General features: G+C 39.1%; 1 protein-coding gene across 1 annotated transcript; it reads left to right on the top strand.

Moving 5' to 3' along the window:
* Positions 1 to 8,740: 8,740 nt before the first annotated feature.
* CTXN3 (cortexin 3) lies at positions 8,741 to 17,006 on the top strand. Its single transcript, XM_027882980.1, is given in 4 exon segments — positions 8,741 to 8,877; positions 9,588 to 9,642; positions 16,813 to 16,906; positions 16,909 to 17,006. Coding segments are annotated over 4 exon segments (384 nt in total).
* The last annotated feature ends 9,970 nt before the right edge of the window (positions 17,007 to 26,976 follow it).

Raw genomic sequence — 26,976 nt, 5'->3', positions numbered from 1 at the left:
AGGACTCTTGGGAAACAAAGACGAGCGTTTCAGGCCCACATCTGTGGCATTTACTCCCATCCTGTCACTGCTGTGGAAATACAAGTTTGTGGTTAACAAACAGCCACAATGCAGTCATTGAACAAGAGGAAGCACCTGGAACCAAGCACAGTCGGCAAGGAAATGTGGTCCATCTCCATTCCAGGCAAATGCTGAGAGGCTGCCTGACCTCAGAGGGTTTGTGAGGAAACCCTATTTATTCCCAGCACCATCCTTAGGGGAAAAATGCCAGTGGTCACACACTGGGGAATGGATCTCCTCAGAAGGAGCACCCTCGCCCATCAATTCAGCATGTTCCCACTGCAGGATTTTTTAATAAAATTAAAATTCAGTATTCTGTGCCTCACCTTGAATTTAATGTTGCATTACTTTTAGCATATTGAAAAATACAACAATCTGAATTTCAGCCCATTTCATAGGGAAAAAACTTGGAAAATCAGGCTAATTAGTTTGTTAAGCAGAGGCACTTAGGATAGACTGTGAGAACTAGAGAGGACAGCTCCTAATGCTAAAGTTCTGATTGCCTTTTATTAATTTAGAACTCTGTTCATTTCCAGTCTTGTGTTGTCACAGAGCTGCATGGACTTTCTGAGGAAGTAGTAAATAATAAAGAATCAGTGTAGCATCTGATAAGACTTATTGCACACCTTTTTCTCATTGCTTTTTTAACACTTATATCAGGTAAATATGAGTAAAGATTTAATTGGTTAATTTTATTATCCAGGTGAATATCTGAACTATCTTTTGATGCTGAGCCCACCCATAACCAAAAAGGACTTGTGGGACTCAGTTTCCTCTGTGGTCTATAGAGGTGGATAGTTGTATGAAATGAAATGAAGAACCTAATTTAAGTGCTCTAAGTCATTATCTGGAGTACTTATACTGATCTGCTGATCAGATACATACTGCCAGGTCTTTCCATTCACTTTTTAGTCAGTTCTCAGCTTCAAACAGAAGTTTTCCATTTGTCCCTGAGTGCATAGCAGGGGTCTCTATTCTAAAAATTATGTATCAGTTACTTGCGTCCTCAAGTTTGCTCACTTCTTATGTGACAAGTTGTTCTCTCTTCACTAATATCTTTGTGCTCTGCCTCTCCTGTTAGGTTTATTTTATAAGTGTATTTCAGACTTTTGTGTTCTTACTGTCTCTCTTGTATATGCAGATTGGAGAAGAAAGTATTAGCATGCTCAGTTATTCCTAGGTCTAATATCCAGTTTTATTCTTTACCAAACATTATGAGAGTAAAAGGTCACTGTACATACACTGTTCTTACACTTGTCTTTAGTAAGCTGAAGACATAAAGTTACTTTAGATTTTTTTCTTAATTCTTCTTCCAGATCTCTCAGTTAAAGTAACTTAAGAACTCAGGTAGAGTCCATTTGCTGAGAAGATGAAGCTTTACCACAAGATCTTAGGGATTCAAACACAGAGCAACCTATTGAGTTTTGTTCTGTTGTCCTACTTTTTGCTGTTTTCCTCCAAGGAAAAAATTACTTCCCTTGGAGATAACTAATCTTCTTTGTCAGTTCTCCACAACACACTTGTGCTTGGCACATTCTTCCACAGCACTGGGACTTTAACAATGTCATTTGTCAGAAGGCCATTTTGTGTTGGGGTCTCTCCTGAGCTTTTGACTGCCCAGTTCTCTTTACTGGAGCCCTGATTTTCAACAAAATATGATGTTTAATTTAAAGATGGTACATTTCCAAAGTCATATTGGATGAGTCCAAAAGTAATTTTCTTTTATATTCTTACTTTTGGTCATAAGGGCAGTGGGAGAACAGGGAACTTATCTACAGATGTCTGATGGGTATCTTGGCAGGAAAACCACAGCCTTTTTCACCTCAGCATTACAACTGCACCTGAAAGTCAGTCAGTCAGTCAGTCAGTCAGTCAGTCAGTCAGTCACAGATTCTGTGATTCATGGTGAGCTGCACACAGTTCTTGTTTAAACATTTCTGTGAAGCATGAATGTGTACTGTGAGGGACATCTGATGTGGAGTTTGAAGTGTTTCCAAACAAACCTTTATCAGAAGAAGACAGTTCTATAACACAATGTCATTTTCTCAGTGGGTAGGGGCTGAAATGACAGTGATTTATTTGTGGTACTGCTCTTCTGAAAACCAGCTGAGCCTCAGGACTGCCAAATTAGAATAATGTGCACAGAGAAGTTCTCAAAAGAGGCTGTGTGTTTTCCTTCTGTGTGAGTCAGAACCCCACTTGTGAGCCTCCAGCTACTCAAAAACTTGCCGGCTTTTCTTTCTCAGCAAATTAAGAAAGTGCTGCCAACTCCAGCAATTCAACTATGGCAATTTGATGTTTTAGTTAAAACCCAATTCCTAATGACATGACCACGTGAGCCCTTCAAGTTCCACTTGGAGAAAAATTAAGATTCAAGCCATCAAAATGCAGAACTTAAGGGCAAGTGGGACCTAAATGCACAAAATGACTTCACAAAATGAAAGAGGAGGAGGAGAAGGAGAAACATTCTTTGTTGAATGTCAAACATCTGCCACAGCAACTTTGCTGTAATTGGTTTTGCCTTGGGAAAATCTCATGTTGACTTCAAATAATGGACTGAAAAGACATAAATTTCAAGTTTTGTTTGCAATGACAGGAGTAGGCTGTGACAATGAGATTTGCATCCCTATTTTTATGTTTTGAAGAAGGTATCATTTTGGTATTTTTAGTCAATTAATAAACTTTTTTGAGAATTTTCAGATAAAGGCCTTTCACTGGAAAATGTCGTATTTCCAGGATGAAAAATCTCTGCAGGAAACGAAATTTTTGTGAAATAAATTTACATTTACTTTTTACACATTTTAGAGTTTCTCATCATCTGTCAAAAGAGAGTGTCTTTCCCTTTTTGCTAAAGTGGCCATCTGTATGTGACATTTTGGTAAGATGTTGTACAGAAAAATGAAATAGTTCAAGTCTACCAAGAAACCTGCACAGCAGATTCTTCTGAACTAGAACTGGAAACAATCAAAGAGAATGTAATAATAGCTCTCTTAATTGTGATTAAGAATTATGTGAAACCTGAAAATACTAATTTCAGCAAAAATATTGATGAGGGTATTTAGAATTCACTGAAATGAAAGACAGTAAGACAAGCAACATATCAGGATAAACAACAGAAATAGGTGATTTTGCAGCTGTTTCTAATATCTACAGTAATTGCAGCTGTGGCAAGGCAAGGCTTTATTTTGCTACCTCTTAATGTCCTTTGAGTGTAGAAGAGGCTGTGAGTTTTAGTACTCACCCCTTTAAAAGGAAGTATTTCAGATAATTCCTGTTAGTAAGAAAGAAACAAACTGTTTATTTGTTAAATAAACTGGCTGACTAGCATTGACAGCAGTATTGAGGTCCATGCTGTTAGCTACACAGCATATAGCCCAATGAAGTTTTTGTTTTAAATAAAAATAAACAGGGTCTCTGTTTAAAGTCAGATGAGGATTTTGTAAAATATCTCATTTATTTGCTGGCAATAAAGGAATGAATTAGAGTTAATTAACCAATGTAAGCTTTTTTTCTGGTTTAATGTCCCATCAAACCATAGCAAAGTTACCTTGAGAGGTATCATGGGAGAGATACTGTCATACTACTGCAAACCCTGAGATACAAAACCCGAGGAGTTCCAGTTCTGTTAAACCACTTGTTTCAATATTATTATATATCTCAGTTTTACATGCAGCTCATGTGAAATGTAGTTTCATCATCTGGAAGGCTTTAAGGGCTACAGAGATCTAATGTCATCAAGAAAGCTTTACTGATAAATGCTTGTGTTCATGAAGGCAATTATATTCTCTTTGGGTAGCATTTTCAGTGTTCATTGCTGCAACTTGCTATTAGAAATCACCCCAGTACCTTTCCTGTGCCTGCTTTTAACAAGGCTGAAAGTCAAGATGCTGAAATTCAAGATACTGGAAGCTGGTTTGCAAACTACTATTTTTTTCAGCTTTCTGATGTGTAACGAGATGTCCCAGAACAAGGCTTATTGTTCCAATTCTTTTTCATCTGTTTTTAGTTTTTGACATATCAGATGTATTAAGTGAATCACAGAATCACAAAATAAGAAGAATAAAGAAAATGAGGAAGACTTTTAGATGTTCCTTTCCCCCCCCCTTTTAAATGGATAAATAACCTTCTAGAGCTTTAGCAAGTATGTGATAGATAAACCACCTCCCAAAATTCCAGCACTGGAGTTTTCCCGTTGTTTTGCCTTGTGATCTTGCAGTCTGAACATCATAAATGTGACTAATGGAGGTGACAGTGGGTGTACAAACAGTGTAGGAAACTGTGGGTAATGGATTATTATTTACCATAGTAATTCTGCTTCTTTACCAGATACACCTTCAGTTTATGGCATGATTAGAGTCCAAATACCTTCATATATATTTGTGTCTTCAAGTATGCACTCTTAGCTGATGTTTTCTTGTGGCTTCTTCGCCAGTGTTCTGATATGCAGAAGACTTCTCTCCCTTCCTTTCAGTTGTTAGACCCTTCTCTTGTTCTCATGTGCACTTAACTGAAAACACAGTTTTGCAATTCCCTGCCCTCCAGCTGTTATCTTTCTTCAGCTTTCTTTCCTACAACTTCTCACTATCTCCTCCCACAGCTGCTTTCACCCCTCTCCATGCCTGCAGCCTCACTGCGACTGCTGAAATCTCCCCTTTCAACCCGGATCTGCTGCAATCCTGCTGCAGATCTGGCACATCAAGGGATCCTCCCATCTGGTTTACTCCCCTCCTTTGTTTCTAAGAAGAGGTGACTGCAGAGTCGTTTTCCTCCCCACCTTTGCATGAAGGGCTTAAGATGAACTTCCAAGCTGCAACCTAAGCCAATTTAATAATAAGCTGGTGCTGCAAGAGATAGTCCTAGTCCTCTGTCTTCGCTCTGCGCCCATCTCTCGAGATGGTAACTGAATGGGTGATAACTTCTTTGTTTTATTCAATTTTTATTCCTCAGATGGATTTTTCATACCTGATTTAAGGTGTAGTTGCACAAGAGCTGTGCCTAATGCAGAGGGAGTGGTGACAGCCTTTGGGGCTGGAAGGTGGGGTGGGGGTGAGTTTGCCCCTTTTTCTCACCTACTCTGTAGCAGTGTGAAAAGTATCTCTTAAAGCAAGAAGTAGGGAGATAAATGGCTGGCTGCAGATTTTTCCAGAAGAAAAACTCATCGGTTCCTTGTGGCTGCAGTGGAAGTACCGAGATATGGACAACCTGGACGAGATTATAGAAGGGGGTGGAAAGGGAGGGGAATTTCTTTTCACTGTTGCTTGTCCAAAAGCAGTCTACAGTAACTTACATTCTGTTTATGGCTTTGGTGGTCTTTCGTTAAGGCTTCAAAGCAAAGGCAAATGCAGAAAAAAAGGTGTAATTTGAGTTGATTGCTGATTTTTTTAACTACCAGCCTAAACAAAGTTAAGGCTGCATAAACAATTGCTTTTCACAATAGGAATGTAGATGGGTTTTGTTGATATATTAGCAGTTATAATATGATTCAAGTTAGTAGTTATACATTTTTACTGTATTTCTGTTAGTAAATGAAAACACTGTTGACGTTAGAAAATGTAGTAGTACGTACTGAACCTTTCCTGCTTTTGAAATATCTTTTCCATTGGGCCTTTTAGGACTTAGCATACTTTTCCCTTGCTTGTCACTGTTCAAGGGCATGTTTCCTCTAGTACAGAATCCCTCAGATTAATTAATGTGTTAAGGGCATTTTAAAGAAAACCTATTACATTCCTTACTACCTTTTAAAATAGAATTAAGTCAGTTGCCCCAATCCAGGAAAATGTGAGCTTATCTTGAATATAAATTTACTGCAGTGGTAAATAGCTCTGTCGGTGGGTGTTTCTTTATGTGGGCTCACATGCTTTTCGCTTTAATTAAGGAGACTAATTTTACTTTTGAAGGATTGTAAATTTCACCAGACAGGACAGTGAGAGTTGGCATTAAGGTATGCTAATTATTATTCTATTTGGCAAAGAGAATTGCTTAATTAAAATTTTGTCACATTAAAGCTATATGCTCACATCTGAAATGTTTGCAGCCTTTGTGCAAGTAGTATTCTTTACATTAAATAACTGCTTTTATGAACAATTTCTTAAATTACATGATATTATATTCTGGTTTTTTTCCGCTCGAAATATAAAACATTTGTGTATGCCATTAGATCAATGACAACAGTTAACTATAGGGAAAAAAACCTCAGTTTGGCCATCTCAGTGTGAGCTGTTGCATTGTTGGGTGTGTAAAACATTCATCATGGAATTTCCATGTTTTTTAATGAAAAAGCAGTGTCACCTTTGGCATTTCTGGGTTAGCCAGCATGATGACTTTTATTCCTTTAAGACAATAATTTAACCAAAACAGTGGATAAGAATCATTTGGGCGTTACCACCTTCTTCCTCTGGAATTCTGTAGCACATTGTATAGAAATTTTAACTGTATGGGTTTATTTAAGGAATCTACCTCTTCCTTTAATAACACACTCTCAGAGGATGACATCACTGTGAAAAGGGGCAGCTTTTGTAAAGGAAGAAGGAGTCTTGAAATGGAAAAACATACTCATCATTCCAAATTGCTCTAAAGGTCGGCAGCTGTATGGCTGGAACACTCAACCTTTCTACCGTGACAATCCTATCTCCCTTCTCAGCAGTAGCTCTCAGTTCTGCAAAGTTATTGAAAATCAGGGCAAAATCAAACAGCAAGAAAGCCAGCAGCCCGCTCATTAAGCTTTCACATGTCTCTTCGTATTCATTTTTCCAAAGCTTTTTATGTTATTCTGAGATGACTTTTAAGGCAAGCTAACTAATGTGGGAATGTGAATGTTAGCTAGTGTTTATAATTTCTTACTAAAATCTGTTCAGTGATGTTATTCTGGGGTTATTTTAATGAGACTTAGACATAAAATATGTCTTGGCTGACATTACTGAACTCTATCATACCAAATCATAATTCCTATATAATGCAGTGATGTCTTTTGGAAGGCATCCTAATTCAATCTCTTAATCTTTAGCATTACAATAATAAAATTGCACATTGCTTGTTTAATTACCAGTAAGACTGTGGACTAAAGATAGAACTATCTGTACGTTTTTATTCTGCTGTGTCCATGCAAAGTATAAGTTTAAATCAGGGTTTTTCTGGAGCTGCCAGTCACAAGATATGTAGTGCAGACAGTACCCAAATTTTACGCAGCTGCCTGCATAAATCAGCTATAGGAAGAGAAGTAGGAGTTTTTAAAAACCTTTATGTTTTGGCAGCAGAACTGCAGTCTTGTTATATTAGGTGTCACATCTAGGCTGCATTAAAACAAAATTGGAAAGTAGAGAAGAAGGAATGCCACCCCTGGTTTAAGATGATGGCATATGGCAACTTGTAGACATCACATTGCACTCTGCTGTCTGTGGCTGGTCCCCCTTTCTGTGAGTCTTCAATGTCAGGAAAAGGTGAGTGATTCAATTTCCAAGCAGTTCAAAGCAGGATGGAGTTTGTCATCTTTTGTGGCAAAGCCATAATGGAGAAGCTTGGGAGGAATCTGAAATAGGCTTGATGCTGCACAGTTACATAAAAGTAAAAAACAAAAATGAGAAATGTGAAAGCTCAGTTTAAAGCTATCTGTATCATACTGATGCTTTAGATACCTCCAGAGAATACCTTCCTTCTCCAGGAAGCCCTCCCTGCCCCAACATTTGCTGTTTCCTCCTTGTTCTCAGCCAGTCCTATAGAGATAGGTTAGGACCACATAAACATACATCAGTATTGACCATCAGAATATGAATGATATTTACACTGAGCGTAAAATGAAACCTCTCACAGCTTTCTCTGGCCAAGCCAGGATTCCATGCTCTCCAGTTTATGCGCTGGCTGGGGCAAAAATTACAGCAATAGATGCAAACATGAGATAACTGCGTGTGTTAGAACAGAAGCTACAGCACAGTCTCCAAAGTAAATCTCCATTATAATATAACTTTTCCCTCAGACTTCTGATCACTTTATCCTCCCCAATATTTAATCCTTCCCACTTTGCCCTGGCAATGGTAGATATTTGTTGTCTAATCTGAGGTGCTCTTTAGAAATGCTCCAATTTTTTTTATTGTTTTCAATTTTACTTGGTTCAAAAAAAAAAAAAAAAAGCTTTAATTTGGCAAACTGAACATATGTGGGAGAGCTGAAGCAACTGCCTTGAAAATGCTGGCTGATATTTGAATCACAGAGATGAAATTCTAGTATATAAGTGTGCTGAAGACACAAGGCAGGGAAACAGGTTGAGTCACGTCAAGGTCTTCTTCTGAGGTTACCATGGGGAATATGTGTGATCCAGATAGTTCTACAGATAAAAAGCTGGGAGTCATATTGCTTGGCTACTGCCCTCAGATGATGTCTAAACTACATTATTATTTTGAATGGCCTATGTTAAGGGAGATATTCATGCATCTTCACACACCTGCCAAAGAAAACTTCTCCATGTATTCACAAAACAAGAAATACAGTGGAGCTACTCTGAAAACATGGTCCATTTAACTTGGAGGGGGCATGGAATAATAGAAGGTGGGTTTATTTTGCAAGGTGCGTTTTGTGGTGGAAGTGAGGGAACACCAGTGGCAGCTGCACAGCCTGGAAGGAAGATGAGGGATGAGAATATCCATGTTCCCTAAGAGGTGCCTGATGTGACTCTGTGCCTGCGGTCAGGATGTTCACAGTGCCTGCCAGGATCAGCTCATCTTCCAGCCAAACACACATCGCAGAGAAGGATCCCTCCAAATGTCAGTGGCAATTAAAGCCATCTGCAGAGAAAAGGAAGATGCAGCACTTTAAGCAACTGAAATGGTGGACTAAAAGCACCTGGCATTTTTATCTCTACTAGCCTGACACAGAAAGTCTGGTCTTGGCTATGAGGGTTGGGGAAGCTCAGTAAAAACATCTGTGAGAGCAACCTCTGCAGCAAAAAGCAGGTTTGCATGGTCTTTTTCCCCTCTGTGTAAGTTTGGGGGCAGAGAATCCACAAGTAGGATGCTGCTTCATGTTCTGTGGGTGGGAAGCCACAATTCAGGGCCCCCACCTTCAGCACTCAAATGTAAGTAACAGATCTGCGACCAGATAAAAATAGAAGCACGCTAAAAAGTTGGCCAGAGTGTCTCCTGAGTCGCAGTGAATGTCTCAGGATTGCAGTTATGGCTTTTAACCAAAATTAGTTTAATTTTCCTGAAGGGCTGCCTTTATTTACACCATTTGAAATGGATGTAGATTTTGGAACTGAAGCACATCTAAATGGTAAACATAATTATCTCCAAGTCTCCGTTTCCAAAAAGTTGTTAAGGGTGAAACACAACTTCATAGGGAAGCAAGTCAAAGCTATGGGAAATATTTTAATGATATTGGCTGAGAAAAAAAGCTTTCTTTGAAGAGAATTAAAGGAACTTCTCTGTTAAATGACTGGAGGTGCAAATTTACCTCATTATCAGTGCTGTAGGAAATTACCTGAAATGCCAAAGTTTTCTGATATTTATTGCAGAATTTTAGATTATTTTCATTCCAAGGCATATTTTCAAATCAAGTAAGAATCTTGGGAGTTTGCTGTCTCTGGGGTCAGAAGTCCTCTGGAGATATGATGCACTCTTTGCAAACCCTACAAGAACTGCCCTTGTAGCATCTGTTAAACTCAAAAGTTACACCCAAAAGCTCCAGATGCCTAAATCAATGTTTAGGGTACTATAGGAAGGTAACTGTGTAAATGAGATCCAAAACACTCCCTGGTTAACAGCTGCTTGAACTCAATAGACTGTTTTCCTGTCTTCCCTCTCTGATCAGAGGCACCTCAGGGCTTTTCCAGTTATTTCCTGGCTCCTGCTTTAACCTTACTGGGACCAGATCCTAGGAAAGGCACTGCATGTACCTCCTCTGAGGTCCAACTCACAAGATGTGGCAGCAGCAACATCCAGTTTTTACACGTCAACAAGATGGTTCCCAGGATTATTTCTGATTATTTTTTTTTTTAATCAAATGGTTACTTAATATATAACACTGTATATAGAGTGTTAGGAACAAACGCCCCCTTCCATGGAAGTTCCCTTGTGCTTGATTTGGAGATTCTCACTCTTGACTGTTCTTCCTCTGAAAAATGAAACATTCTTTCTTTTCTTGCAGACTTGCTCATTTTCTTAGAACTAAGTTGTTATAGTCAAATGACCAGATATATTTTTAAAATATAGTAGAAATTTATTAAAAGCAAAGAAGCAAAACAGCGCGCTGGGAGACCTGGGGAAACTCCTGTTCCACCAACAGTCTGCGCGCCAAAAAACGTGCACTGGTCTTTTATATGTGCCATTATTCCCTCCCTTGTAGGTGGTGCTTAGATGACAGCGGCGGGTCCCAGATGAGGGCGGGAAGACAGCAGACTTCTCTCCCCCCACCCCCGTTCCTCTGGATGACTTTTCCCTACCCACATTTTACAGGCACACCCAAACTTACATTCAGAACTTGTTCAACACAAGAAGATATAGCTTGCCATAGTAATACAACATTGAGGATTGACACTTGTAATTCAAACTAATCACTAACATTACAAATTTAATTTGATTAGCAAATTATTCACCTTTGCTTTCATTAACTATTACATAAATGGATGACAACTTTATCACAATGAGAATTGTTCAAAGGGAAGTATTTCCTTTAAAATGATGAAGAGTTTCTTCCTGATAAAAAGGTACTCCCAGAAAGAACCCCAGCTTGCCTGGATCACAGAGCAGTGGCACTGCAGTAATGTGCTACTGATTCTGTAGGACTTAGTGTGATTTGAGAGGACTTAAAAGCAAGGTATAAAGCTTCTGTCAGATGTTAGGAAATCTCTGTGCCAGAAATCTTCTGGGAATGTAGTACAGCATCTTTAGTCAAGTCTTACCATGAATCTTCCAGGCAAGGAGGGGTCATAATACCTTGTCAGTTATCCATCCAGAAGTTCCTTCCCATAGCAATGGAGCCCTAGGACACCCTTTTTGAACCTCTTCTAGAGAAACAGATCCTGAAGGAGTCAGAGGGTGGAGAAGGAGAAAAAGGAGCTGAAAATCCTTCATGAAACGTTTTCCTGCAGAGGCATACCCAGATGTGAGCTTAATGAATTCATACGGCAGACTGTCTCTCGGTTTATTGTGAGCTGTATGTTTGTTTCCTCTGCAAAGACACATGCTGGCAACTGATATAACAGACACACTCACTCAGAAAGTCTGCCAAGGTCCCTGGATGGCCCTTGTTACCTGCTTACCCTGCAAAAAGCAAGGTTCTGAGGGGGTCCTGCATGGAAGTTTTTATGTGACAGCAGGAGGAGGTGCTTTCCTCTTTGTCTATGGTTGTATGAAGCAGGAAAAGCCAGAATGGTTTCAAAGCAGACCACCCACAGGGGTGGTGGGTTCCACTCTGCATTGTGGTGATCTGGGTGGCAGCTCTGCATCATCTCTTTCAGCATATTTTGTACTACTACATGCACAAAAACATGGTCCCACGCTCCACAAGGCTGACCCTGACAACCGCAGAGCAGTTGACAGAGTTAAGGTTTAAAAATAAATGATGCTTCCACAGGAAAATTCTCATGGGGCAGAGAAAGGAATATAATTCTTGTGATCTCCTGTGAATTTTGGTGAATTCTTCAAATCTACTGTCCATACAAGAAGCCTGAAAGAAATATGGGAGGAAAATAATATCCCATATTCTTTTTTTTTGGTCCAGGAAAATATGGAATATCTGAAAACTGAAGTTCACTCTAAGAGAACAAAAGATTATGCTTACTTTTAAGTAGAAACTCTTACAAGAAAAACAACAAATCCCTCTCCCCAAAAAACAAATAAACAAAACAACATACACAAAACCAAACATACCTCAAAACCAACCAAACAAAATAAAACAAAACAAACAAACAAACACCCTACATTTTTTAATCAGCCTATCTGACTGACATTCTAAAACTGACTTCGTTTTTCTCATGGGAAAGGAAAACAGGGACCTTCTTGCTTTAGTTAGATATATTCTCCTCAAATTAAAAAGCAGCTATACCAAGGACAGCTTTAGGATGTGGAAACAAATATAACTCCTAGGGCAAAAATACCTAGATAGGAGTTCAGAAGTCAAGCAGCATGTTACTGACTACAACTCTCCCATCGCATAGTCAGTTTATTTTCCAAAGAAAGTACACCACTGGCACTCATATAATCCACTACATTTTACAGCTGTAAGGGATTAAGGTATTTGGCTGAGCATCACAAATTGTAATCAGTATTCAGATTCATTGATAGAAGTTGTGTTAATTGCAGTTAAAAAGTCAGATTACTGGCAACCAAAAATAGAGTAGAAGAGATAGGCACTAGCAGATTTTAGGTCTGACTTTGCAAAGGTGTGGGAATATCCTGTGGTACACCTTTAGAATGTTAATGTTCTACTGAGAAGATTTCAAAAAGGCTGTGAGGTAGCTGCTGTACTCAGCCAAGGGGAATCTTCTGCAGAGGTGCTGTGGCAGAGCTGAAATTATAGCCTTGCTTTAAAAAAAAGACACTATTGTAAGTGAATTACGTCTTACACACAAATAGAATTTCCAATCAAGTTTGTGGGCAGGGGTTTTTGTGTAAAATTCTAGGCCTTAAAATACAGATTTTGAAACTGTGTGTTCACCATTTTCTTCAGCAGTCCCTAATCCTTTATGTTTAGAAATACAAGGAAAGTGCAGAAGAATGGAAACTAAAGATACCTATAACTACCTGTAACTGCTGCAGTGGGAAATGGGTCAAGTTCCCTCTCAACTAGATGAAGATATTTGTTTCACAGAAAGTGTTTAATTTTCTTCATGTATTTAATAAAGCTAAAACCTTTGTATTGCATATGCCTGGCTGTCTATTATGTCCTATATAGCAAGAATACGGACATTAGGATTAAAAGTAACAATAATTGAATTAACTGACTATATTGTTCTGTATTCCCTGTTGATTTTATGGAATGTATATTGTAGTTCATTTTTTAGTGATGCCAGAAAGAGTAGCATAAAATCCATTCCTTGTAATTTTGAGCTCAAAGAAGGATTTATGACTAGTAAGATAACAAGTTTTCAAGTTGCTGATTCATCAGCCTATAAGGATATTAGCCATGTTACTGGCTTTAAAAGCTTTAGTATTTTTGGTTATCTTATTACTACTATGCATTTAAGACATTTGCTGTGCATTAGTAAAACTGAGGTCCATGGTATTGGGAAGGGTCTACCAAAAAAAGAGAACAGCTCCCTTTCTAGCATTGTTTTATTGTTAAAATTAACCCCATCCTTAACTTGCTTTCACACTGTCAACAACAGAACAGCACACAAAGCTCTTTTTCACACAAAGATCTGTCTTTAAAAGCTTTTCAGAGAGGAAGAGGATATGTGTCTGCAGGAGAAGGGCAATGTCTGCTTGATATCGAATTTATAAGAAGAAAAGGATCAAACATAGGTGAAAAGGGCACCATTAGTATATCCATGTAGACTGTGCAGCAACCAACAGTCCAGGATATCGTATGGAGGAATATAATATACAGTTGGGCACAAGAGAAGGGCACCTGTAATTTAATTTGTTAGCCTGGTACTTTCTGTAATCAAGTTTTGTTTATTTGAGGTAGGCTTAAAATGTCAGTCACAGCAACTGAGATGTGACTGAATGGAAACATCTTTGCTCAAATAGTTTGTGTACAGATGTTTGAGCTTGAAGAAACTTGCCGTGTGTTTTTGTAGCTAAGGAAGTGAGTAATCAGTGAAACTAGTATGGGTGGTATAGGAAAATCATGTGCATAGTCTTGGCACAGCTGTGTGCTTGCCACATTCCATGAGATATTTCATAATGGAAAACCAATTTCTCCACTAATATAGGATACCTGCATTATCAGGCATATGTTGTGAAGCACCCAGTAAAGTCACAGGATCATACAGATTAGGCCACTAAATTGAGTCAACAAGAAGGGCAAAAGAAAGTCCTTAAGTGTAGACTTAAAAAGAGAATCTCTTGGTTGATGTGTTTACATGACTTGATGCATTTTTTGCTTAATTTTAATTTTTATCAATCAAATCTTAAAAGGCAAAAAATGTAAGTGAGCAAGATGGTGAGTAAGTCAGCAGAATTGGATAGCTTGCTGCAGTAGCAGGAAATTTGGCCATGTGTCTAATTAGCAAGAATTGCAGGCCCCTGTGCTTTCTGCTGGTCTACTTCGAACTTGCTGGTTTCAGAGCCTTTTCTATTTGTTGTTATGGAATTTACACAGGTCACTGTGCAGTGTAAAGATCTGTCAAGAATAGCAATAAATAGGTGCTGCCACTCTATGTGGTGCTTGTTTAACATTAACATTGTTAATGTTTTTGATTAAAATATTTGTTTTGAATCCATGTACACATATATTGTATATGTCACAGTTCAGTCTCAGTGATTTCCTGAGTTAGCAGTTCCTCACCAGTGTTAATCTGTGTACTCCTGATTATATGGGAGGAGTCTGATGGTCAGCTCCAGAGCTTGTGTGTCTCAGAGTATTTGTGCTTTGTTGCAGCAACGTGGGTGGGATGATGCACCAGTACAAATAGGTATTATCCCCCTCAGATGTTTAGTCTGATCCCAAGAGGAAAATTACTAACTTGCATTTGCTGAGTCATTACCTACATGCATTTTTTTAAAACCGAGTTTCTTCAAAACTGGAAAGATACTGTGCACTGAATCCTTTGTCTATTCTAAGTGTCGCCATTTAAAACAAGCATATCAAAAGCTGATCTTTCCTGGCAGTCACAGATTTTCCATGTGCATTTTTCTCCTATGCCGGCTAACTGTGTTCAGATAATGCCCAGAAAAAGGTCAGGAAAACCTTTCCTAGAACACTGATCTGTTAAAGCAAGCATAGTTATTGTCATGTGACTGCAGCTTTAGGAAAGACTGTCAGCTGTGTATAAATATGTGCATAGCTGAGGGAATATGCTTAAATAACATTAAAGACTATGACATAATGTGTGTGCTGAAAAGCTTTCTGCAGTCAGAATAGCACAGGTCTTTAGGAATGGGGCACCACTACTTTTGGCCTGCACTGTAACATCACTGCCACAGTTGGGACACTGCCTCACTTTATCTGTTACTTTTTTTTTTTTTTTAATAACAATATTATTTATCACCAGATTTAATTGTTTTCTTCACCATCTTCCACCCCATCAAAAAAAAAAAAAAAAAAAAAAGAAAAAAAGCTTTATGAAAACAGTTATTCCTAAAGTTTTAGCTTTTTCTATTAGTCAGCCCTCTGCGTTTATCAGCTGATAGCTGAGACACTCTTTTCAGAGAGTGGAAGATTTTTGATCTTTCTATTCTTTCGAGCATAAATTAAATCAGGCAATAGTAGCCATGCAGTCACAATATATTTGTTGCTTTAATGCTTTCTCTATTTTGTTTAAGGTACAGTTTTTAGATAAATCTTGGCAATATTCTGATATGACTATGCTTTCTTAATCCACTTATACATATTAACTGTTTTTACTGAGGCATGCTAATAAAAACCTAGACCAGTGACAGAGTGGTTATAATCCTGTGAAAGTTTCACCTGTGTGTACTGTTTGCTGGATTGTGTTCTATTTATTTTCCTTCCTCTTGCCGTTAGCACAACATTCAGCTGAAACAGAGCTGTCCTTCGACCAGTTTTGAAGCCTTTTTTATCTGGGGACACTTGACAGGTAATTTCAGAGGTGCCAGTGACCATGCCTAAGATGTAGCATCCCAGCAGTGACTCCTTCCCACTGGAAGGAAAATCCAGTGTGTAAGGGAGGAGGAAGCGGTGGTAGGCAGACACCCAGACGGACAGTCAAGGGGCAGACATGCCAGCACAGCACATGCTCTGCTGTCTAGAAACAGCCAAGTTAAATCCCAAATCCTGGCAATTCTCTTGATGTGGCAGAGCTAGTGACATAAAAAAATATTTTCTTGCTAACTGCATTTGTAAGCCTGATTCTGATTTTAAGTAAATAGAGGAAACATTTGACCTTGAACTGAATTACTACTTGATTCTCTCCAGACTACCTTCCTAAATCTTCTCTTGTTTCAAACACAAATTATTCATGCCTTTCCTTACAGGCATTGAATGGTTGCTGCCTTCCATCATGGGGACACATGGATTTTGCTCTGTCTTGGTCTATCCCACATGAAAACGTTTTTGGTCATTGTGTATAGAGCCATAGCTACATTTGTTTTTCAAACTCCTCTCCCCCAGCTTAGAGTAGCATCAACTGCAGCTCATCTGTCCTGCAACAAGGCATGCAATTTGCCACTTCTTCGTGCCACTCACTTCAGTAGTGTGATTAAACCCCTCATTTCCCTCCCTGCAGGAAAGAAATGTTCTATCTCAGTCCAAAGGACTGGAAGGTAGGGAGAGGTTACTGCCAGCTCAGAGTCTAGGGACATGTATCAGTGTCTGGTTTCTGCACTGCCAACAGAGTGGGCCAGGATGTCTATAACAAGTCTCTCATATATGACACAGAACAAGCAGACCTGCTGTTCTTTTCGAACTCATTTTTCTCCATTAGGAGAAAGTTGTCCTGAAGTAAATAAACAAAAGGGCTCTTTACAGTGAACATTGCTTCCCCCTTGCCCTATAGAGAGCAAAGTGCATCCAAATGGCTTCTGCTCTAACCTCAGTAAACTGACGATTAAAAGAGTCAGCTGGGGGAGGACTATTCGTTTCAGCTTCCCTAAATGATTGATGGAGACATACTGCCTCTTTGCTGCACTTTGGAAACAGACACCAAATTCTATCATGACCCTGGAACAGAAAACAACATTTGCCTTTGTGATTTTGCTATTTATTTTCTTGGGAATCCTGATTTTTGCTACTTTTGAATTCTCCTTGACCCCTACCAGAGTATGCCAGCCTCAGCCTGGGCTGATGGACTTGATGGTCTGGAGACAGGACAGTTTGACTGTGCTCTTGCTTAGAGACTGAGAATTATGGAGACTTATTTAGCACTCTGATAAAGAAATACTCCAGAATTTTTAGTTTCTGGTTTACATTTTTTCAAAAATTGTAGGAGTTGCAATATACAAATATGGACACAATAAATTTGATTGTAATTAAATACCAAAGAAAATTAAATTATCGAAAGTAGATTAGTGAATCTCCTCACTGTGAAAAAACCTAAGGTTTGCATGAGCAGAATTTTTTTTTCAGAAAGCATTGAAACAATATGTGGTGTATGTGATCTCTTGTGACAAGCTAAGAGATACTAGAGCATATCATCTCTTGCACAGGCTTTTTATCATTAACAAGAGTTTGTAGGGGAAAGTATAAATTGGCTTTTCAAGCTCCCCAAGGTTCTTACTTTGTATCCCGCACTCTGAAAACAAGTGAGGAAGTGTCCCATTCCATAAGATAAGACCAAAAGAGCTAGGAAACTTTAGAAGAAAAAAAAAATTCACCCACGTTTTCCCAGGTATTCAGTAAGATACTCTTTCTTAGCATTATGCAGTGATTAAACTGCTTAATATTAACACATCTGTGACTGTAATCTTTGTTGGCAATAAGATATGTAATTATTTTGGCCTATCTATGTCTTTTTCTGAAAAAAACTGATTTCTACTCAGGCTTTTGCTTTGTTCCTACAGCACCATATGCAAATGATCTCAATCTTGCATGTATTTCAAACCCTATGTTTCCAGCATTCACTCAGTCTGTTTATTTGGTGGGTCAAATTGTCACCCTAATGAGGTGACTGAAACATTGGTGCCAAGAATCAACAAATAACCGCCACCCTCTTTATCCATAAATGTCTTTGAATGGATTTGTACAGCAGAAACCCATTCCTGGAAGTCAGTGTAAACAAACAAACAAACATTAATTGATCAGGGAAAGAAAGATTTACAAGACTGCCTAAAATTTAGTGGAACTACTTAGAGGTTAAGTGGATGTTTGCAAGCATTGTATAGCAGAATTGAAATATTACAGTGGTTAACAACACCTCATGTACTGTCAGGAGGGAAAAGGCCACGCTCCTGAACAGATGAGTCTTCAAAAAGGTCCTGGTGTTGCCAGACTTCTTCAACATCATGGAGTGGGGACAGGGAGATGCATGCTGCATCTTTTCACACAAAGCTTTAGATTTAGCTATTTCACTCGTACTCTAATAATGACAAGCATTTGGGAAGTTTTCCTTCATGCTTTGCCTTGCAGTCTGTAAAAGAAGAAGCAAAGCGAGCCCCGTAGCTGGTACAGCTGGGGCTGTGCTGACTCATCCAAGCTGAGGCTCTGGCCCCAGCCGTGGCACTTAGAGTTACTTATTTCCCTTTGCTGCTTGTCCCGCCCATCCCTTAAAGGTTGCAGATATTTGTAGGAGAGGCAGGGAAAGGAGGGATAGCTCTGCACACCGGCTATCACAGTTCACAGGAAGGCAACCACACCTCCTAATACAGCTCCCTGATGAGTTCACAGGGAGAAGCTGGTCTGTGATCTGTCACTGCTGAAATATGAGCACAGCTTGTTGCAGGGATGATAAGGTAACCTGGGCAGAGGGGGACAAGAACACAACTATGTATTCCACAAGCCATGAGGTACTGACATTAGCTACGTATCTATCAGTTGCAGGGCACCTAGATCATAACAAACTCAAACTTTCAGATGATTTCACAAAGGCAACGACAGTGTGGCATACAAGAAATCTCCCTATTGGTGCACCGATGCTGCCCAAAGCCATATGTTGTGAATATTTAGGAGCAGTAACAGCATTTCTCCCACTTGCCTGGGATTTCCTCTCCTGCGTCAGGTTCTATTTGTTTGGAGACCCTATACATTTTATTTTAAAAGAGAAAGACTTCTCCTCAGAGGGAGGTCATGACTCCGATCAAGGGAATGTAGAACAGTGTTCAAGTGACGCAACTGGATTCTTGTGTGAGGTTTGGAAGTCACTAACTGAGGACTATTTTGGAGTCTTGACTGGCCAGTATCTCTGGCATGTTTGGAAGCGTTCCAAGGAGGTATTTTTGTAAGCCACTGGGATAAGGCAGTCAATTAAGGGTAATTTAATACCGCTGGGCAGTCACTTTAAGTCAGCGTGTCTGTGGATATTGCTAAACGGACCATAGCAAAAACAGGGCATTCATACACATTCCCCCAGCGCAGCAGAGTTTCCCCTTCACACACTCAAAGTTTAAGAGAAGGTTTCTGAAGACATGATGGCAACTCAGTTTTGTGATATCTCACTTTTTCTTTTCTCCTCTTGAGAAACCAGACCAGACTTTGAATGGGAATATTACTATTCTAGTCCTCAAAGGAAGCCCTGGCACATCACTTTGCCTCACAAGAATATATATTCACTGTGGAAAGACTGAAATATTAATGAGACTGGAAAGGAAGGGTCTGCGTGCTAATGCAGTTGTGCTCAGGCAACTCTGCATCTCTCTGGTATATAGGCTTTTGTTTATTCCATCAGTTTCTGTTGAACATCCTGTGCAATCTTTAAAAATGCTTTTTAAAATTGATATTTCTTTATATAATTTAAGCACATATAGTCATATATACTGTAGAATATATGCAGAGGAGAGAAATATGTGCAGTTTTTTGCATTTTAATTTTTTTAAATACCATATTTATGTTAGTTTCTTCAATCTCAGTCCAAGGAGTTTAAGTCAGAGGTTTACTGCAGTGAGATAATGCCAAATAAGGACAGGATAAAACTCTTTACTGGTAGAGAGTAAAGCTGTTTTACTCCAGTGAGGATTTCAAGACTTTTATATGCATGACCTTTAAATGAAAGTGCTGGACTAACAGCATGGAGCTGAGAGGGGAATTCTGTTCTCAGTGGTGTCTGGGGGGAGTGTGTTTGTGTCAGAACAGTCCTTGATACTGCTTCTCCACTGCAGTCAGTGTTGTCCCGAATATGAGTTCTATCCAGACTGCAAGAAAATAGACAGACAGACAGACAGACAGACAGACGGATAGATAGATAGATAAGATAGATAGATAGATAAGATAGATAGATAGATAGATAGATAGATAGATAGATAGATAGATAGATAGATAGATAGATAGATAGATAGATTGATTGATTTATTCCCTGTCTGCTCAGAGGTGGGTTCTGGGTGGTAAGTTCACCCTCTCTGTATGCCAAATACCCAATTTTACAACCTTCAAACAGTGACAAATCAACACCTCCCCTGTAGGAAACAATCTGAAACTACATTCATTGGCTAAATGCTTACTCACCTTCATTTAAAGACACAGTACCCCTTGATTTTACCATGTATTATCCATGGGGTTACGTGAGTAGTGGTCAGTGAAAGATAACCTTATCAGCTTTTACCACACAATCCCCCAGAGGAAGGCCTGGAGGTACCTGGTGTGTGGCTTCAGGGCCTGTGAGCCCATTAGGATCCATACAGAAGGATTTTCCAGGTTTGGAGCTCTACACAGAAGTATTAGACCTACAGATATGAGTTGTGATCTCATGGGATAATTTCAAGAAGTATAAATAAGGAATTGCAACTTCTGATCTGTAGACTGTTTGGTAGAAGTTTATGTTCAATTTGACTTAAAGATCAACAAACTTGCCCATGTCAGTTACACAGCCCATAGACCCCATGAAATGCAGGGAAGAAGATGAAAACCTGTGATTTACAGGACGACTGGGACTGTGGCCATGACCTGAATTTTTTCTAACAAAGAATCTCTTTTTTTTTTTTTTTTTTCATCCTGGTTTATTTATATGTGCTTAGTCTGTAAAACACAGAAAATAAAACTATTGGTTTTCCACCCTGCATTCAGTGCTTCTGGAGTTCTGCTTGGACACTTGTTTTGGACACTTTTAGTAGATAAATTTGGTGTCATTTCTGCAGCACTAACATGTGAAGCTGCCGTGGCTCCTGTTCTTTTGACAGCATCATCAATCAGCAGCCAACACTCCACTTTTTGTTTTTTCCCCTCTTGGCACACTAACAAACAATCCTCATCATGCTCTGCATTGTTATCTTCATGATCTAGAAGGAACAGCATGGAGTGGAGGCACTTTTTCAAGGCAGCAGAGATAAAAAGACGTATTATCAGTGCTAAAGCAGGACCAATGAAATGTAGGCTTCTCTCCCATGCTGAAGTGGCTCCGTGCTAGTAGGGCAGCAAAAATGCATCCTTCACTTCTGTCACAATTGTAAAACCCAGTAAGTCCTATCACATTTCTTTCTGCCTTGCATGAGTTATGCTTTTTACTGTGGGAGGACCAGTAGCACAGCATCTGCAACCAACCTGCTGTTTCAACCTGCAAGATCTCCAAGGGAACTGTGGGATTTGGTACAGTGCTGCTGTCCCAGCCACCTAATACCCATTGCCTGAACTAGACTGTAGTTCCACTCCTGGATTTCATTTTGAGTGAGATTCTCTACTTTTACCCGCACTGGTTTAAAATCTTACCTTGCCTCTTAGAATGGCTATTAGAGGTTTAAGTACATAGAAGTGATACTGAGAATGCATCTAAGCAGGCAGTGGCTTTACACACAATGAAAACACGGCCAAAGGAGAAGTCAGATTTTTTACTGTCTAATGAGGAATAAAAAATGAAGGAAATAGCTAGGAAAAAATTACATAGGCTAGAGTTAGGGATTACATCTTAGAATCACGGTATTATAGAATAGTTTTGGGTGGAAGGGACCTTAAACACCATCTCGTTCCACCCCCTACCATGGGCAGGGACACCTTGCACTAGACCACATCTCTCCAAGCCCTGTCCAACCTGGCCTTGAACACTTCCAGGGATGGGGCAGCCACAGCTTCTCTGGGCAACCTGAACCAGGGCCTTACCACCCTCACAGGGAAGGATCAACCCTCTTTCAGCTTAAAGCCATTCCATCTTGTCTTATCACTGCTTGTCCTTGTAAAACGTCCTTCTCAAGCTTTCCTGCAAAACTCCTTTAGGCACTGGAGGGGGCTCTCAGGTCTCCCTGGAGCCTTGCCCAGGCTCAACAGCCCCAGGTCTCCCGGCCTGTCTCCAGAGCAGAGCTGCTCCAGCCCTCTGGGCCTTTTTGTGGCCTCCTGCTGGAGGCAGCTCTGCAGGTGGGGTCTCACCTGAGCAGGGCAGAGGGGCAGAATCCCCCACTACCTGCTGCCCATGCTGCTTTGGATGCAGCCCGGAACACAGCTGGTTTTGCTCATGGCTGGGTCAGGTTAACCTCTCGTCCACCAACTCCCAAAGTCCTTCTCCTCAGGGCAGATGTCAATCCATTCTCCACTTAGCCTGTATTTGTGCTTGGGATTGCCCTGACCCATATGCTTGGTGTCATTGGCAAAATTCCTGAGGATCCCACTGTCCATGTCACGTTTCTGTTCTATCACTGTTTTTGGTTAGGCTTCACAACAGATTTGTGGTTTTGATTTGCTTTTTTGTTTCTTTATACTTTAGAGAGTTTTCTGCAAATACTTGAAAGTTGTCCCTTTTCCTATAGAGTCTTGATTTGAGGTTTTTAGAACATTTTTACTAGTGTTTTCTAATAGAATTGGATAGATAAAAAAAAAAAATCTCACTTGTTCAAGGTTTAACCACCTGTTAAATAAAAAAGAAATTCTTGCTGATATTTTCTGTATTTTGTCTTTTATGGTGAACAGCAGAGTGCGAAGTTTGATAACCAAAAATGAGTGGCCATAAAACATGTTTGTGAATGTAGTGGTTGTGTAAAATGAGCCTCCTCCTCTGTTTACCATCTGGATTTCTTGGTGCCAGAAGGCTGCATTATACATTGCTGCTTTTCTTTCTTAAAAATGATTGACATAAAAAAATTTTTTCCTCTTCCTATCCTGTCGTTTCAGAGTTTTATGCCTTAGGCAGATAGTGGCCCAGGTAACAAAACACACAATGAAAGAATTGCAGTGATCAATCAGAGCTTTAAAACAGTTGAAGAACTGTGATTTTTATTTCCATCTTCCATTTCCCCAAGACATAGCTTGCAGGATACCTGGTCAAGATTGTTATTTGTAGTCACTGTAGCTCTTACCATAAATATAAAGACTAATCACTTTCTTTAATGTGGAATCACTTCCATTAACCCAGCGTGACTGAGTTGTATACAAAAATGCATCCCTGAAGTACTCCAATGTGTTGGCCCTACACGTTCTCATTAGCAATTATTTCAACACAGTATGAACTTACCCTATTAAGCAATGTTTTGAGCTTTTCTGAGGTTCTCTCTAGGCCATATAGAAAAGGAGTGTTATTAAAGTAGAAGAATGCTAATGTACACAGTAATTAAAATGAAAGGTTTAAGGTGAACGCAGCATATAGTTCTGTGGAATTTCATTGGTAGCAAGTACTGTTTAGTCCATGTGTTGCTGGTTACATAGCAGCAGACACACACATAACAAACAAAACCACAGTTAGCTAAATATATCCTGGAGATTAAGACATGGGTGGAGAAACTTCTTGCCTAAAACAAATGGATAATGGAGAAATAACATATAAAGCAGCATATTAACAATAAGAAGTTTCTAATGTGTTTAGAAAACAGTTATTCACAACTGCCGGTTAGTACATTTTAAAAAACTGTTTATCATCTCCGGTATGTAAGTACTCCCTTCTGAAATTAGTTTACATGACTTTAAATGCTTCTTGATTTGTTCCAACTCATATTTATCAAAATACTTGAGTTTTATGATTTCATGAAAGCAGAAAAGAATCCAGTGATTTACATAATGGAATACATGGTTAATCACATGCAACTGAACATTTGACAGTATTATCTGAAGCATTCACTGCTGTGACATAATGTATAAAGCATTATGTCACAGCATTATATAGAGCATTAGTTTCTAAGCAGATAGTGAACAGCATAAAAGCCTAATGTAAACAAGAACAATAGCTTCTATCTTAGTATGTCTGCTTGAAATCACTCCTCTGCCCCTCCTTGTGGAGTTTGTAGCTGTAGCTGCATTGTACAGACATATAGTATGTCTACTGTGCTTGCAGTCTTTCTAGAGAAATACAACTAAAATCTGGAGTAACAAGATTTCTGGTAGCCCAGGAACAGCAGCAAAAAGCATGTTTTCTGTCAGCACTGAACAGACACTGGATAGGTTCAGCAAACCTTGCTAAGCTCTTTGTCAGCACTTGGTACTGATAACCAAGATATAGAGTTTACAGTAAAATGGTGTAAACCTCGCAAGCATCCCCTTCACTCTGGACTGTAGCACTGACCTTAGTCCATGTAACAATCAGATTAAAAAGTCCTTGTTCCTTCTCTCCACGATAGTTGTATATTTGAATGGTTCTCACGATGTAAAACCAAAAATTAAACCTTCGAAAAGATGCATTAACTCTCTTTATGGAACAAAAAACAGTGTCTGGGAAGTATGGAGTTATACTAACATACAAAGGATGCATTAGCATTAGAGATGAAGAAAGGATTTTTTTTTTTTTTAATATACACATTACTAGCAGCATTAGCAGAAGTTGCTGATAAATGCCTTGAGTCACAGAATCGCAACAGTTAGAAAGGAAAAGGATAGTGCAGGACAGAGAAGTATAAGTGCCCTGGAGCTGCTGGCTGCAGCCTCACTAGCAGAGCCCAGGATGTGCTTGGCTGCCTTCACCACAAGGGCACACTGCTGGCTTATGTTGTTATATTCACAGCAACACTGCTCAGTAATTCCAAGTGTATTTTTCTTGCAGTCACACTGGAAGGTCAGCTGTCTGAAGTCTGCTCTCATGGATGTTATTTTCTGGAGGCTTTCTGTCACACAGCAAAATTAAATAGCACCTGGATTTTCTCATCTGTAAGTTTTCAAATTAAAAATCTAGAGTGTGAACTGTAGGTAGCCCAATTTTCTTCATTTTCTCTTTAAGATGTACAGCCAGAAAAATTTGATGGTTCAGTAACAACAGTAGGAAAAATAATGTATTTACTTTTATTTTTAGCTCCTTTCAAATCCTCCTTGCAGTCCATACCCATAACACAAAAAGAAATACAATAACAACAGGAAAAAAACACCCTTTTCTGCAGTCAATTTCTGTGGTTGCTTGGACATGCAAGAATAGTTCTTGTCTTACTACTGGTAGCTGAGAAGGGAGGATTACTAGTCTGCAGTTTAATTCCTCTATTCATAAAGACATTTGGTAAAACCTTTCAATTAACTTGAATAAATAACTCTATTCCTTACTCTAGTATAGCTCATTGCCTCTTTCTATAGTCTGTCTGATGTCTTTAGACCATTGTGTCATCAATAATATTAAAGCTATCAAATGCCAAGGTATTTTGTAGTACCTCATGGCAGAACAGATCTTTTCCACAGCAGAACAGGAGAGTCTTCCATGTAATGCTTTTATAAGTGTTGCCTAAGTACCTTTGCATTTCAGGAGCTATATTTTAAGTGCAAGCATTAATGACAAACCATTACTGCTGCTGAAAAGCAACTCCATCTGGAAGTAGTCATAAAACTGTTTTCCCCATCAAATGAAATATATATTTCAAATACTGGATACACTAGAGAATTTTGGACAGGTTTCCTGTGTTTATTTTTCTTGGTATAGGGTTTGGGCCTTCAGCATTTCCACTTGGTTTATATTGTTTAGGTTATATGCACTCAGGGAAAGTGCCTTTCTGTTGTATGTGAACAAATGCAACTAGAATTTATGGTTTGAATAAAAGCTTTACTTAAAGGAAAGATCTGTGCTGTACATGCCTAGTATTCTTTCCTTGGGTTTGATGTTTGTTCATTTTTCAGAGAAAGCAGGAAGATATAAAAATATTTCTTCAAAAGCTGCCATTTTCTTCTATTTTTCTTTCCAAAAGTTGGAATAGGAGGGGGAGAGAAAGATGTACATATTTCTCAAACCCTTTCCAAGTTCATGGACAGGGTCTATGGGAGATGTCTCAGTTAGAACCCACCTTCTCCCTCATTAGATGTGAAAAGTAATGGTAGGATGTTCAGTTTGTTTCCTGACAGCATTAGTGTAGAAGTGCGAGCACTCCTACTCTGTTCTTTTTGTTCACACATCTGTTCCTTTGAATTGTGTACAATAAAACCAAAGTGTACTCTGTGCCTGATGGTAGAATCGAGGGCAGTACAAACTGATGGGCTGCAACAACAATGGGTACTCAATAATTATTCTGTGGTTTTGTATAACATGGAATTGATTAAGCACTGTTGTTAGGACAAAAAGTTCTTTCTGTAACTTTCAATACCAGACCAAGCAATCTCTTTTGCACCTTGATATGTGTAAAGAAGCAATTATTTGATTGCTTGTTTTTACTAGCTCTGCATAAATAAACTGCAGACTTGTACACAGATCTACCAGAGTGTGACACATAGTAAAGACTGACAAGTTAAAGCACAGCATATCAGAAGCAGCATGAATCAGGAAAAAAAAATATTCTGGGAACAAATGAAAAGTCTCATCTGATATGTGCATGTATGCATGATAAAAACAGAGACAAAAACTGACACTTGTGCTCTGCACACACTGGACATTACAGGGGTGTGAAGGGGCAGAGAGTAATTACAGACACTGCATGTGATACCATAGCTTGGAAAAACAAGAACCACTTTGCTCTTAGCTGACCTAAGTCCACAGGAACACAGAATTGCCTGAGATGCTCACTTGCAATGCTAAATTTGATACAATCTGAAGACAAAGTATAATTTTAAAAAGTGACTGTTTCTATTTTAATTTAAATTAATGGCATTATTCCACATGCAGTAGAATCCATTTTGGGCTGTTCGTTTGTATCTTTCAGTTTGCCAGCCAAAAACTGCACAGGAAAAAAAGCTCATCATTTGTGGAAATTGTTCCTATTCTTGTCTAATACACCCAGATTAATTCAGTTCAGAGTACAGCTTGTTTTTCTTAGCCGTATTCTGAAACATCACCCCTGTTTATCATATATGGTTAGCTCTGCTGAAGTGCAGTATAAAATTAACTTCATGTTAAACAATTTCTAC

This window comes from Empidonax traillii, unplaced genomic scaffold (assembly GCF_003031625.1).
Source record: "Empidonax traillii isolate 1590-97213 ecotype Southwest subspecies unplaced genomic scaffold, ASM303162v1 scaffold116:size1738432, whole genome shotgun sequence".
Taxonomy (NCBI): Eukaryota; Metazoa; Chordata; class Aves; order Passeriformes; family Tyrannidae; genus Empidonax; species Empidonax traillii.
The sequence above is the reverse complement of the archived record's forward strand: the minus strand, read 5'-3'. Positions and strand labels throughout refer to the sequence as shown.